We start from the raw sequence: 14,495 nt of genomic DNA on the forward strand, positions 1-14,495 counted from the left end.
AGATTAAAATGCCTCAGGGTCCACAGAGATCAAGAAAAGTTTGTTTGCATGGCACAGTTCAGCAACAAAGTGCTTTAAACCATTAAAAACATTATACAGTTATTATGTTTAATGAGAGGAGTCCCAGGATTGAACCTTGAGGTACCTCATATGGGATTTCTATGACGAGAAATTACCGACTGACACAAAGACGTCCCTGTTTTTTAGGTAAGATTAATCAGAAAATAATTGTCTTAACTCAACTCCAGTTTCTTCAGCTCCAGCAGACCCCATACTGGCCGCTGTGGCTCAGCGGCTGGACCAGCTGGACTCTGACCTGGCCAACACGGAGCAGGGCATGCTGAGCCGTCTGCGAACCCCGGTGAGCCGCACCAACCCGACCGGAGATCTGGCCAAGAAGCTGAGAGAGCAGGAGGTGAGTCAACACAAACACTGATGGTTTCAGTGGGAAGAAACTCTCAGTAGGGATCTGATTATATTTAAGTTTAGTTCATGAGGGGAAAAAAATGTAGCTTTATTTTCATAAAGTTCATTTTGTTGCATGTTGATACTGATTGTGACACTTAGAGGTACACTAAGTAAATTGAAATATCTTCAAAAGCTCATTTTAAGTAATTACATTTTTAATATTTAGACTTCAACCATACAGACGGATTTATTTCATCTGCTTATTTTCAAATAGATAATATCAAACCAATTTAAAAGAAGATTTTTTTTTATGAATAAATGTTATATTATTCAATTTAAAGCAGACAGTCACCGACTCACTGCACAAGAAGATTAAGCCATTAAATTGCATTGCTGCGCACTGCAAAAACACAAAATTTTACAAAATACTCTTGTCTAGTTTTTGGTGCAAATATCTTAATACACTTAAAATAAGACAAATCTGGCTTACAAGTAACTTTTCAGCAAGTTATATGAGCTTGTTTTAAGTCAACAATTTATTCATATTGATTTTTAAAAAGTACTATTTCCTCTGTTATTGTTATTTCACTTACAATATGACATTTTCCCATGTCATAATTGAAATAATCTTCCAGAGGAACTAGTACTTTTTAAAATCAAAATAAAAAATTATTGACTTAAAACAAGCTCCTATATCTTGCTGAAAAGTTACTCGTAAGCCAGATTTGTCTTATTTCAAGTTTAATAAGGTATTTGCACTAGAAAATAGACAAAATACTTGGTATAATTTTGTGTTTTTGGAGTTCAGTCCAAACATGTTCATGGAAAGATGAGTGGAAGGAAAAAGTGCGCTCAAGCACCCTCAGAGGACTGTGAAGCGATTCAAAGTCTTCTAAATCATATTTGTTTTATACAGCAAGTTGCCGAGGCACTGAAGGTTCTGGAGCAGCAGATCCAGACCGCAGAGGCCGACCTGCAGCCTTTCCTCTCTGCTGAGTCCAGCAGCTTCTTGCCTGGGCTGCCGCTCAGACTGAGTGCTGCTAGAAGCAAGCATGATAGCTTAGCCGCTCTGACGGATCTCTACAGTAAAAAGTATGTTTTTATTATTATTATTATTATTATTATTATTAGCAGTGGTAGTATTTATAAAGTTTAGGCTTTTGTTCTTGTTTTTTAGATCACAGCTTGCTGTATTTATCTGTTTCTCTCAGAGCGAATGCGTCTCTCAGCCTGGAGAGTCAAATTCAGAAGGTGGACGATCTTGTTTATGGCCTTGAGAGAAACCTCAGTGAAGACAGTCAAATTCCTGACATACCAAATGCAATTCAAACTCACTCTGAAAACATTCAGGTGAGGATATGTACAACAGGCTGGTACAAACATTCACCATGACGTACACTACTGTATGTTGGATCACTATTAGCTTCTGCACAAACACACAAACTGTAAGGACAGCATCCTGTTTTTAAGACAAAGGCTTTAACACAGAAATCTTTGCAGTTAGAACAGTTTCTTTTAATAAGACTTTCCATTCAGTTTTTGGATTCTTCATATCTGAGTTGTTGTCGTTTCCTCCTATTTCCACTTTAGATGCCATTAACAGTTAAATGTGGAATATTTAGGCTGGACTTTTTTGCACAGATGACATCCTCTCAAAGTTTGAGTTCACTTAGCTCCTGAGAGAGATCCATTCTTTTACAAATGTTTGTAGAAGCACTCTGTATGACTTGACGTTTAAATGGGATGTATTATACAAAATTCATTCTTTCATTTTGGTTGCAGTTGCTTCTAAACACAGCCCAAGCGCTTAAAAAAAGTGTCGTTTTTGGCGCTCTTTATTGCCCAAAAACTGGTTGTTTTGGGGCAATTAGTTAATGTTTTTTGGTGTTTGGAAGATGAACCATTTCAAAAACCTCCTAATTGTCAAGTCATATTAACAATTTTAACCCCGACATATTAACCCCAGCTGAGTCCAGCACATTTAGTTCTACCGCTATGTGCTGTACAATGGCTTCTGGAAAACACAAGTGCTTTGTTGATGACTTACCATCCAGAAACCACTTGTTTGTTGTGCAGGAGGCTCCACTTCTGCTTTTCAAAGATGTAGAATTGCATAATTGTGTATCTGTTTGCAGTCATTTTCACTTTTGAGTGTAAATGTTGAGTTGGGGGCCGGAGGGCCAGCAGCAGCTTAATTGGATTTAAAGTGACAAGACGCCCTAAAACAGCTCAAAATAGTCAGAACTGAACAGACTAAAACCTCACCGTCTAAGAATCATTTTGTGCAAAAAATGTAATGAACATGTTTTGTCTAGCCCATAGAAACATCCTAACCTGTTTAATAAAGTATGATAGGTCACCTTTAATTACCTATGGCTGTGGGCTGTAGGTACACAGTTGGAACAACTCAAAACTTTTGGCAGCACAGTGTATATTTTGTTTTGGATGTCCCCTTTGTTGTGTTTAGCGCCAGCAGCAATCAGTAGCAGGGATCCAGGATGACATGACGAAACTGAATCAGGACTTGGAGGCGACTGAGGAGTTGTGCAGCTCCCTTCGGAAAGACCACCAGGAGTACTGCCCTGACATCCAGCGCCAGAGGAATGATGTCAAACAGCTGCAGAGTCGCTACACAAATGTTGCCAACCAGCTGAAGGAAAGGTTAGAAAAACCGAGAGCCTTTCAGTTCAGTTAATTTAGCCATACTGGGATTTGTTTAATCCCAGTATGGCGTCAAGTTTGATAGTAACAAAAATTGAAAGAACATTTCATAAATTCTGTGTTTACTTTTAAATATTGCTAAATATCTTTTAGGGAAAAGCAAAACTTAATGCTCTTAAAAAGAAATATATTTTATAACAGCAAAGATGTGTAGAAAATTAATACATTTTTTTTCTGACATCCTTTAGAGAAAACCTTTTGCAAGAGGCTTCGTCAGCGTACCAGGAGTTCCAGAACCTGTGCAAATATCTCAACTCTTTCTTGGACAGCCTGCCAACAAATCAGATAAATATCAACGATGGACTGTCGCAGGTGACTGCTAAGCAGATCTCCCAACAGGTATGAAAGTCCTTAGAGACGTACTGATCTGAAAAATATTCAGTGTTTAACTTTTTCCACCTTTCTGCAAATTGTTAATTCAATCTCTTTCCTCAAATTTCTACATGCAAATACCTACATTTGGAAAAAATGTTTTTGAGATTTTTCCACATTTATTAACAACACAAAACCAAGAAATTACATTTACATACGTGTTCACATCCTTGCTTAATACTTTGCTGATCCACCTTTGGCAGCTTTTACAGCCTCAAGTCTTTTTGAACACTTTCAATACCGATACAGATATCTGAGGTTTAGCATCGACCGACATCGATCTGATACAGAAAAACAGTGTTGAAGTGACTTAAAACGTTTATCTTTTTAATTTAATTACACGTTTATTTGACAGCTCTGCACCAGTACATTACTTAAAGCTTCACACGCTTGGTCAAACATGTAAAAACAACAAAACTTGAATTTGTTCAGTGCAATTAGGAGAATTGCAACATAAATCTGGAACAAACTCCTAGAAACCTGCAAAACAGCTGAAACACTGAGTTCCTTCAAATTAAGACTAAAAACCCAGCTGTTGCTTTTGAGCCATAATAAATTAAGCATTGCATAATCATGGTGATGGCTAATCATGTTTGTTCACTTGTTTGTTTAATTTAAAAGTTTTTAATTTTGTGTTTTTATCATGTAAAGCACCTTGAACCACCAACAGCCAATCTAAAATAAATAATAAACTGAATCTGACAAAAAACTATACCTTAGTCAAACATGTAAAAAATAAACTGCAGCAAATCTTCTTTCAAATGGTTCAGAAGGTGAAATTAGAAATTCTAAATATAAAGTAAAACAAATAATAAAGTGTGACGTAGCTCAGAGCACAAAGCGTAGAGTTAGACTGAATAGATCTGCCCATGTGAATCAGTCACATTGTCACCAATACCAGATCTATAATTTTTTCAACATTGGGACTGATACAGTTATTAATATTGGATTGGTGCGTCTAGTTTCCTCTAAATATGACGCTTTTCATTCACAAAGAGTTCAAGCTTTCAGACCAGAGAATCTTGTTTCTCGTGGTCTGAGTTTTGAACCTTGTTGCAAAGTCTGTGAATATTTATTTAAATATGATTAATAGGCTTTGTAATTTTAATAAATTTGCAAAACACTCAAACTTTCACAATGTCATAATTGGGCATTTGTGTGTAGAATCTTCAGAAAATACAATAATTTAGTACAATTTGGAAAAAGTGAAGCACTATACATAAAAAAATCATATTTGTGCATCATTTAATTGAGTTAAATAGTGTTTAAAGGATTAATGCAACCTTTCTCAATTCACAGAGAGTGATGAAGGATCTAAAGCAGAAGGAGGACGACATGGACGTAGTGGTTGGCCACTCTCAAGATCTGCAGTGCATACTCAGTGTAAGAACAAAAGAGAAGCAGAACTGCATACGTTTCACAATATCATTCAAATAATCGTTCACTCTTGGGCCAGACAAAGAAACTAATCATGAAAGGTACCCTCCTGTTTTCCGTTATAGAAACTCCATAGTAGAGCATTCCTACTGCATCCAAAGTACGATATGGCATTTATGATTGGAGAATAAGAAAAACATTAAACAGGATTATAATCAGGTTTATATACATTTTAAGTTTTGAATGTTGTTAATATCCTTGTCATCAAGGATTTTAGCATCTATAATGGTTTGTAGTTGTATTTTACAGAGCTGTTCAAACTAGGAACATTTCCCCCTTTGGAGCTGAAGTACTCCACTAATAAGTATAAAGTATAATGTTTACTACAGCAGGTTAATTACCTGCAAACTGAGGTGTTTGTGTCACCTCACCTTGTTTATAAGTCCCAGCTCAGGGAAACGTATGGTACACTTTTTAAAAGCATTTTAGTCAAATCTTGCATTGAAAATGAAAATTCATAATTGTCAGGTTTACAACCTTAATAGACAAAAAGAAGAAAGACAAAAGAATTGGATTTTACTCGCGAGGAGAGCAGAGAGGAGGGTCTGATTTTCACAGTCTTCAAATTCGCTCTGAAAATCCTCTCTTGCTTCTCCTCCTTTATTTGCATCATGACGTCCTAATTTACATTGGCCAGCAGCTGGCCTAGAAAAGGGGTGGGGAAACAAAACCCAGCTGCTAACACACAGTCATACATTTTTCTATACAATGAATCTCCTGTCTTAGTGCATGTGAGGTCTCAAGTGCAGTTCCCGTGTCTCTGGGTCACAAGCTTTGACCTTTAGCCTTTGGGTGTTTTCCTCATCAGGCCAGTTCTTAGATTTGTCTCCAAAGTAACTAGCATCTAATTCCAATTTGGCACTCTTATCAGTTTCCTGCAGACATCTCTCACCAAAACACACATAGGAGAAAACAAAAGAATCGCACAGTTCTTAAAGTTAATTTTGAGTATATATGGGATAAAAGATATTTACAGTTCTAACAATAATCTTTTGTTTTTAGCTCTGAAACAGTACAACTCTGAAATAGGAAATACAAGAAAACAAAGGAACTTTTAACCCAACTTTTATTTTTTTTATGCTTGAAATATTTAGCTTCAGTTCAGGCAGACTGAAATGATCCATTCCTCTTCGCGCTTGGATGTGCCTTTAACTTTTAGAGACGGAGGAATAAAATATGTAACATTTTTATGCCTGCAGGATTATGAGACAAATGCTAATAAATACAACGGTACACTTGAAGATGTCGGGATGACTCTTCCAAAGACGACCCAAAGCCTCACATTCAGTGATGCTATTCAGAGAGAGGTAACATTCAGATTATTTTACTGTATATTTATGTTTTTTAAAGAGATAAGAATTTGATTAAAGATCTGTTCATCACAGGAAAAAAAATTGATAAATCACTACGCAGAAGCAACAGCAGAAAACGCTCAGCGTCAGAAACGGATCGATTTGGCTAGGAATCTCATTTTTCAAGTAAGGCTTAAGGTCACAAATTTGTCAAACTTATCTTTGTTTTGCACTATTTATGCTATAACCAATTAAAAAAAAATAAGCTACACTGTAAATCATCTGAAAACGTGTACTTAAACCCACTTAATATGTTTTTATTGCTGCAGAATGAAGAAAAGGTTCAGATGGTGGCACAGCAACAGACGGAGCTTGAAAACCAACAAAAGAGTAGCTCTGAATTAGATGGCTTGCTTGGGGAATTAGTGGACGAGAATGAACTTACAGCTCAAGCAGAGACCAAACTAAATACCTTCAAAAACAGGATTAAGAATCATCATGGTGTGGATCATGTGGAGGACAACGATGCACTGCGGTTCCACCAGGATCCTACACTAGTAGGTGATCTGTCTGACCGTAGGAGCAAACTGAACACTGAAGTCCTGAAACGGAGCTCCACCCATTCAGAGTTTGAGACAGTAAACGAGAGAATTGGCGATCTGCAAGACACCATTAAACACACATACCCCAGAATGGTGACTAGAGAGGTGATTGAGTTTAAAAGAGATCCTCAACTGGAAGAAGAGGCTGCCAACATGCGAAATGAGATCGCAAGGACAAGACATGAAATCCAAATGAAGGAACGAGAGCAAGCCCAAATGAAGAAAGAAATCGCAATTCTCCAGCATATTCAACCGCCCCTGAAAGAGAGCGAGGATAAGAAGGAAGCAGGTAAATCAGAACAAGATCTAGAGATTTTGAAAGCATTTAAAACATTTGAGACTGAAATTTCTGATGAGAAAAACAAATGCAGGATCCTCAATGATGAAATCTTCCAGACAAGAAATCAGATTAATACCCTTGAGAAGCTGATTCCCAACATCCAGTCTAAAGGCATCGCTAGAAAGGTGGAAAAGATTGAACAAAACCCTGAACTTATCGCAGAATTCAACAAGCTCCAAACGAGCATGGAGGAAGAGAGATCTGAAAACAGCCATTTGTCTCAAGAAGTGATGGAGCTGCAGAAGCGCTACAGAGAAGTTCAAGCCCAGAGGCCAAGTTTTGAGGTGAAAGAAGTTGTAAATGAGATCTACCTAATAGACCCAAATACAGAGATGGAAATTGAGCACCTCCGCAAAGAAATACAGGAAATAAATATGCAGAATACTGATCTAGAAAAGGTGATTACGCAGGTCACCTCTGATCTGAATGCCCTTCGTTCAGAGAAACCCAAAGTAGAATTCAAAGAAGTTCTCCAAGAGGTGGTGAAAGAAGAAAGAAGCCCTGAAAACGAGCGAGAGATCCAGAGGTTAAATGATCAGGTGAACCGCCTAGACAGCCAGTGTACCTCTCTTGAAGACCAGGTTAGACAGCTGCGAAAAGAAAGAGATGAAAGGAAGGCAGAAATGTCCAAGATAGAGACCCAGTTTGTCTCCAGGGACTTAATTAAATATGAGTCTGATCCACTACTGGAGAAGGAAGCGGATCGTTTGCGCAGGAGTGTGCTGGAAGAAGCACAGTTGAGGCGAAATATTGAGGAGATGGTTTTTGACCTCCAACACAAATACCTTCTTTTGGAAAGACAGAAACCAGAACAGAAACTGATTGTCCAGGAGGTTGTACACCTTCAGAAGGACCCAAGGCAAACACTGGAACATGACAGACTCAGTAGGAGGCTTGATGAAGTCGTAACGAGTCGCCGTCAGATGAATCTGGAGTTACAGCAACTAAGAACAAAGTTGGAAGACAAGGAGTGCATCATAAGAGAGAGTGATGAGCACCAAAAAAGGATTCAAGCTGAATCTGAACTTAGAGAGATCCGACTACGTATCACACAATTGGAAAATGCCCCACCTCCTGTTGAGAGCATAGTAGTTGAGGAAGTGCTGAAGGTTGAAAGAGATCCAAAACTAGAGAGGCTGACAAATGGTTTGCATTTTGACATGGACAAGGAAACCCATGATATCTTACGTATCCAGAGGGAAATCCGCAATGTCAAATTAAAGCTTGAGATTCTGCAGAAAGAGAAGTCAGGTGAAAAGACGGTGTATAAGGAGGTTGTTCGTGTGGAGAAAGATCAGGCTGTTGAAGCTGAGCGACGCCGTCTGAGGGAGCAGGTGTCTCAGAACAAATTTGCTAGACAAGACTTGGAGGATGAAATCAGGCGTCTCTATGACAAAATTAGCGTTTTGAGGAGCACCAAATCTAACAATTCAAGAGAAGAGACATTTCTTAGTTTCAACAAAGATACTCTAGTAAGGGAAAATGACAACTTCACCCAAGAACTCAGAACTCTTGAAGCAAAGAAACACAACATTCATCTCTCTTTCCAGCAGCGAAGTCGATTGATGACTGAAAGATCACAGATGAACAGGCAGAAGAGCGTTAAGATGGAGTCAGATGTCCAGCGACTGGAGAGACAGATCTTGGACGAGAAAGATAAGATTCATGAACGAGACAGCACAATTCGTGAGATTCTGATGTACCTGCAGAAAGAGGAACAGGCAGAGACAAGGACCAAAGAAACCAATGTCTCGACCAAAATCACCATTTTGGATCCAGATACTGGTAAAGACATGTCTCCTTATGATGCCTACCTTGGGGGCCTCATTGATCGCCAGCAGTACATTCATCTGCAGGAACTAGAATGTGACTGGGAAGAGATAACGTCCAAGGGTCCTGATGGAGAAACATCTGTGCTGCTGGATCGCAAGAGTGGAAAGCAGTACTCTATCAAAGACGCTATCAAGGAAGGAAGGCTAACAAATGATGATCTGCAACAATACAAACAAGGCAAACTTCCTATCTCAGAATTTGCCCTTCTTGTTGCAGGTGACAAAACCAAGCAACCCAAATTCACCTCAGTCACCCAAACACCAAATTCATCTGCGAAATCTCCATCATTAGACCTTACCACTGCTACGGAAACACAGCCAATTGCTGGAATAATGGATACATATACAGACACCTGCTTTACAATCCGCAATGCCACCTTGCGCAAACTGATCGACCCTACCACTGCCCAAAGACTGCTGGAGGCTCAAGCAGCAACAGGTGGCATCACTGACATCAGCAACAAAGAAAGATGCAAAGTTAGCAAGGCAGCACAACGAGGCCTTATCGAGGACAGCCAAATCCAACGGCTGCTTAATGCAGAGAAAGCTTTCACTGGAGTTGAAGACCCCATGACCAAAGAGTGTTTGTCTGTGGGAGAAGCTGTTCAGAAAGGCTGGATGCCAAAAGAGTCAGCAATTCGATACATGGAGGCACAACACCTGACTGGGGGGCTGGTAGATCCTGCCACTGGTTGTAGAGTTAGCTTATTGGATGCCATTGAATCTAAAAAGATTGACAGTACAACAAAAAAGGATCTACAAACCGGCGAACACTATGTCAGAGATATCATTGACCCTATCACAAAGGAGAAGATCAACTACAAGCAAGCTCTGGATCGCTGTAGGAAAGACACAGCGTCTGGCTTACCAATGCTACCTGCCTCCTCCAAAGAGCCAAGCTATTTTCCAACATACTGCTCTTCAAGATATTTTAATCTCTAGATTCACTTGCAGTTAACACCATAACTATCTGATGTCACTAGGAGAAGAGAAGAGGGGGAATAAATTAATCAGGAGGTCAGGCTTTAACTGGGAAGTCTCCTGATGTTTGGCTTGTGAGGAGACTCAGTGGCTCTCCTGACTCAGTAGGTGAACGACATCGAAAATTTAGGACCCTAAAAATGTTTGGAATTGAATTTAGAGTTAAGAAAAAATAAACTCATCCAAGGCCACGATGATTGCTGCTTCGGGTCAAGGAGCATTTATTGTGTGGACATGCAGTTGCGTACAGTTTGAAAAAGAGCATATTGAAGGTGTACAACTTAAGGATCCATTCCTAACAAAGAATGAAGATAGAGTTACTACATAAAATACATGACCAAATGCATTGTAAAGTTTATGTTCCTGTCAGTAAGGTTTGCTGGGTGAGTCTATGAAACAAGGCAATGAAAAATGACTAAGGCTTTTCAAATTTATTAATTTGTCAAGGGACAGTGCACATTAATCAACATATTATTTAACTGTGCCAGAGTTGGCTAGAATAAGATAATTTTAATTGATAACAAAAAGCTAGTGACACTCATGTTTGTTGGAGATTATTGTGTTACAATGCGTCTGCAATGTAATAGTTATGCCCTGTGGCATCTGGATTATTAACCAGTTGAGTTATTAACCAGTTGAATATGAGCTTGCATATAAGCTTCAAAATATCTGGAAATGGAGGTCCTGAAACTTTTGTTTGTGGATTTATTCTAGTGGTTGTGTTTGCTAGATTGGGTTACTTAAAACAGGTGTAGCTGCCATGAGCATGTTGCATGTTGAGAAGCACAGTCAAACCAGAATCCAGACCATCACTGATTGTTTCCATGCATAGTAAAAAGCTTAGATAATTTGTGGGAGATAATATACCAAAACATTAAACAATTGAAGGATGCATAAATGTAGTTTGCACCTGTGCTTGGCTTGGTGGGTTGGGGCATGTGTAACTGCTGCTGCTGTTGTTTAGCACAATTATTTTAGGTTTTATTTCTGCTTCTGCTGTTAAAACCTGGTAGATTGGTTTAACTGAGCCTGTTGTTTTCTTTATGAGGCCTGAAAATTAAATCGTGAATGCCAACAACCGAGTGTGCCGACATTCTGAGTTGGGCCACGGTCTGAGTAGGCTATTGACTGTTACTAAGCTATTCTCTTTTCTTACACTACACACAACAAATTTATGTTTACTACTAAAGGTTGTTTTCTTAGCTTGGTAATAAAATATATTATGTATTCTGCTGCTTCAACTACATATATACAGTATGTAGCTTCTACTACATATACATATTAACTCAGGAGAAGACATATAGTATAAAACTGTTTGTCAAGTTGTCAGGATGATTGCTGTTGAGTTGCATTTGTTTAGCCAAGAGTCATACATAGGAATATTTGTTGTTTGATGCCTTTTGGATCAAAATGAAGTGACCAATGCTGCATCAGTACTGTTTATTGTGAATATTGCTGTGTTATTGGGGATATCGGGGCATAATATTATAGATTGATTTGATTCTGTGTTAATTCTTCACTTAAAACTTGAAATTGTTAGATATTTTATGAAGAATCAGATATGATTAAAATTAACTTATGATGGTTAAAAAGCATTTGACTCTTCACTTTTTATTATGAGTGTTCTGCTAAATGCATCCATTCATCTATTGTCAAAACTTGCTTTTCCTTGCAGATTCGTAGAAACAGAACAATCCGTATAGGTGCAGATGATAAACAGATTTAAAGATCATTACTGTCATATCTGTGCAGATGACATCAAGCTGCACTGTTCCTTTAAAGCCCTGGTTTTCTAAATTGAGGTACAATAACTCCTGTTGGTATTTTGGCTGTCTTCGATGGTACTCAGAAAAAATTCTAACCATTTTAAAGTTAGATACTAAGAAAATACCCTTGACACGACCATTTTAAAATACACAGTAATCACTAATGGGACACATTTTTGAAGTGTTACATCTCCTTCATTTTAGTGAACATTTTCTGTCTGAATTTTGACAATATCTTCTGTTTCTGTCACCATCTAGTATACTGCTTTATCCATCAAACTGTTGTCCTCATGAGTTTCCACAAAGGTTTGATGCATTATTTTGTCTTTAGGTATTTTTTTTTACCAGATCCTGTAGTTTGTGTTTCTTTTAGCAGGTTCATTTAAATGTGTGATCCTCTTCTGAAACCAAATTGTAAGTGTGAGCTTCAAGTCGTTTCAGCTTCAAGCATAGATGGCCATACGAACAGACCACAACTCATAAGAAGCAGCGTTCACCATGCAAGAATAATTTCCTTAACAATACAAGAGAAGCATATTCCAGAATAAGACATCACCCATTATTATAATGTTTCATTTCGTTTAACCAGGATATTATTTTTATTACAAATATATACAGAAATATACCAGATTTTGACAGTAGAAAATATTCCTAGTTTATTGTCATCCACATAATGGTGGTATGTGAATCTGCTACTTGTATATGAACTTTGACATAACATTTGTTCACAAGCTGTGAAATCACAACATCAAGCAGAATTAGCACAAAAATCTGCTACAAACAATCATAAACCTCAAAAATTGACAAACAATACAACATATGGACCCAATATATATTCTGGGAACTAGACTGACTCTTAGCTTCATTGTCCCAAAGTAACTGATAAAGATAATATGGGTACAAAAGTCTCTGAACATTGCTGTTGGCTTCCTAGCATTACAGCATGAAGACCTTTATCAAGTTACATCTTGTGATTGTGTAACCTCCCCCTGTTTGCACTCCCTCTCTGCGAAGAAGCTCCTCTGCTCAGTGATAGCCTTCTGCAGAAGTGCAGTGTTTACTCCGTCAACACAGTTCAGCACACGGGCGCGAACCATCACACCAACACCTGCAGACAAACGGATGTGGATGGGTCAGAGTTTTCAAAACTTATGATTCAAAGAGCCATTTTCCCCTCAGTCCAGCTAAATGAAACTTATTTAGAACTGCAAATATCACATGATGTTTTGAAAAAGACTTCTTATAATTTCTGAAAAATATCTACTAACGAACATTTGTTATGTTTCAAGAACCATCTTTTTAAAGAAAGACAACATTTTTGAAATAAAGTGAACTGATACATTTTCTTCTATGAGATGTTGATATTTGTGGAAGATGCTATGAAAAATTATTTAGTTATTCATTTCTTTTTTTACATGTGCAGTGTTAGCAGAAGCATTAGAGAAGAGTGGTTATGTTGCTATCCCAAGATTGTGGGTTCAATGTCAGCTTCCTCTTGGCACAAGTCAATGTGACTCTCTTAACAGATTAAAGTACAGGATGTCTGGACCACTCCAAAACAATCGATTTCCAGTCAAAAGAAAGCTGTCGGTATAATAAAAAGATTAATTTAAGCATAAATCTGCAAACTTTTGGGCTTATCTGTATGAATGCGAGTTCAATTGTGTGATTATGTGGCTCTCAGGTAAAGTACTTTGATTGGTCTGTCACAATAACAAATAACGATAATTGTCGCGATAAGTGACAATATTGTTGAGACAATTTTCAATATATAAAAATTATTATATTATTATTGGTCTTTGAGAGTTTGCCCGATCAAAGACCAAGACACTTTTTGTAAAGAACACTTAACATTTAAGTGTATTTGGATATTTCACAACCAAAAACAATAAATAAAAACCACTTACAACTTAAATCGTAAAAAATGGATTATGATATTTGTAAACAAAATTTGTCTTCAAAAATATTAATCATCAGAATGAAAACTATCAAGCTTATTTTAATTTATCATGCAGCTAATTGAGTTCTTCCTTATTAGGACCAGTGTAGTTATGAAACAGTGCTAAATTCACTCCATTATCATCCCAATGACTACATTTTTCAGTGTGCCAATAACTTTGTATCTCTCGGTCATAACCAGCTTCTTTAATAAGAGCATCAGAGAAGCTAAACTAAATGAAAACTCCAAGAGAAATCACAGAGGGATCTTTTACCTTCATACATTTCTGTCTCACCCAGAACCAGGTACTGGGCTCCAATTATTGGGTTAAATGGCTCAACAAACTGGGTTTGGACAAACACACGGTGTTCTTTGGAAGCATGCTGGGCTGTCAGGGTGGCTCTGGATTCATCCGGCTGATAGCAAACAAGTCTGGAAAGGCAACAATTTCAAGTTATAAATAAATACAATACAATACATCAAGATATAATGTTGGACATTTGCCCTGCAGCCAACCCAGGTAGACTCTGACTGATTTTAGTCAACCATCCTGGGGCTCTACAGGGTCAGAACTTATGGGTCAGAACCGATACTTAAATCCCGACCTGCCAAATGTCCGCACTGATTCTCCTTCTGTCATTGAGTCTACTTCCCAAGGAAGACGAAACACTGCGGTTGGAGGAAGCATCGACATGTTTATTAACGGTAAAGAAGTTAACCTATCACAGAGCTCTCGGGAAAACACTTCCGGGATGTGTGTCACGTAACCGTACGTAACCGTTCCCACCTCTCTGCGGCTGCGCAG

At 38.1% G+C, this 14,495-nt stretch overlaps 2 protein-coding genes across 2 annotated transcripts; one reads left to right on the plus strand and one right to left on the minus strand.

Moving 5' to 3' along the window:
- The first annotated feature begins 8 nt into the window (after positions 1–8).
- LOC114145074 (envoplakin-like) lies at positions 9–12,559 on the plus strand. The gene is made up of 10 exons (XM_028018449.1): positions 9–18; positions 222–415; positions 1,325–1,500; positions 1,620–1,758; positions 2,876–3,069; positions 3,318–3,468; positions 4,801–4,884; positions 6,138–6,245; positions 6,324–6,416; positions 6,560–12,559. The coding sequence occupies exons 1-10, from the start codon at positions 9–11 to the stop codon at positions 9,944–9,946; spliced, it is 4,536 nt and encodes a 1,511-aa protein (XP_027874250.1). The 3' UTR covers positions 9,947–12,559.
- ten1 (TEN1 subunit of CST complex) lies at positions 12,327–14,467 on the minus strand. Its single transcript, XM_028018248.1, has 3 exons — positions 14,296–14,467; positions 13,965–14,122; positions 12,327–12,859 (listed from the first exon to the last, which is right to left on the minus strand). Exons 1-3 carry the CDS (start codon positions 14,382–14,384, stop codon positions 12,708–12,710), a joined length of 399 nt encoding a protein of 132 aa, XP_027874049.1. The 5' UTR covers positions 14,385–14,467; the 3' UTR covers positions 12,327–12,707.
- Positions 14,468–14,495: the final 28 nt, after the last annotated feature.

The sequence above is a fragment of the Xiphophorus couchianus genome, chromosome 5 (genome assembly GCF_001444195.1).
Source record: "Xiphophorus couchianus chromosome 5, X_couchianus-1.0, whole genome shotgun sequence".
NCBI lineage: Eukaryota > Metazoa > Chordata > Actinopteri > Cyprinodontiformes > Poeciliidae > Xiphophorus > Xiphophorus couchianus.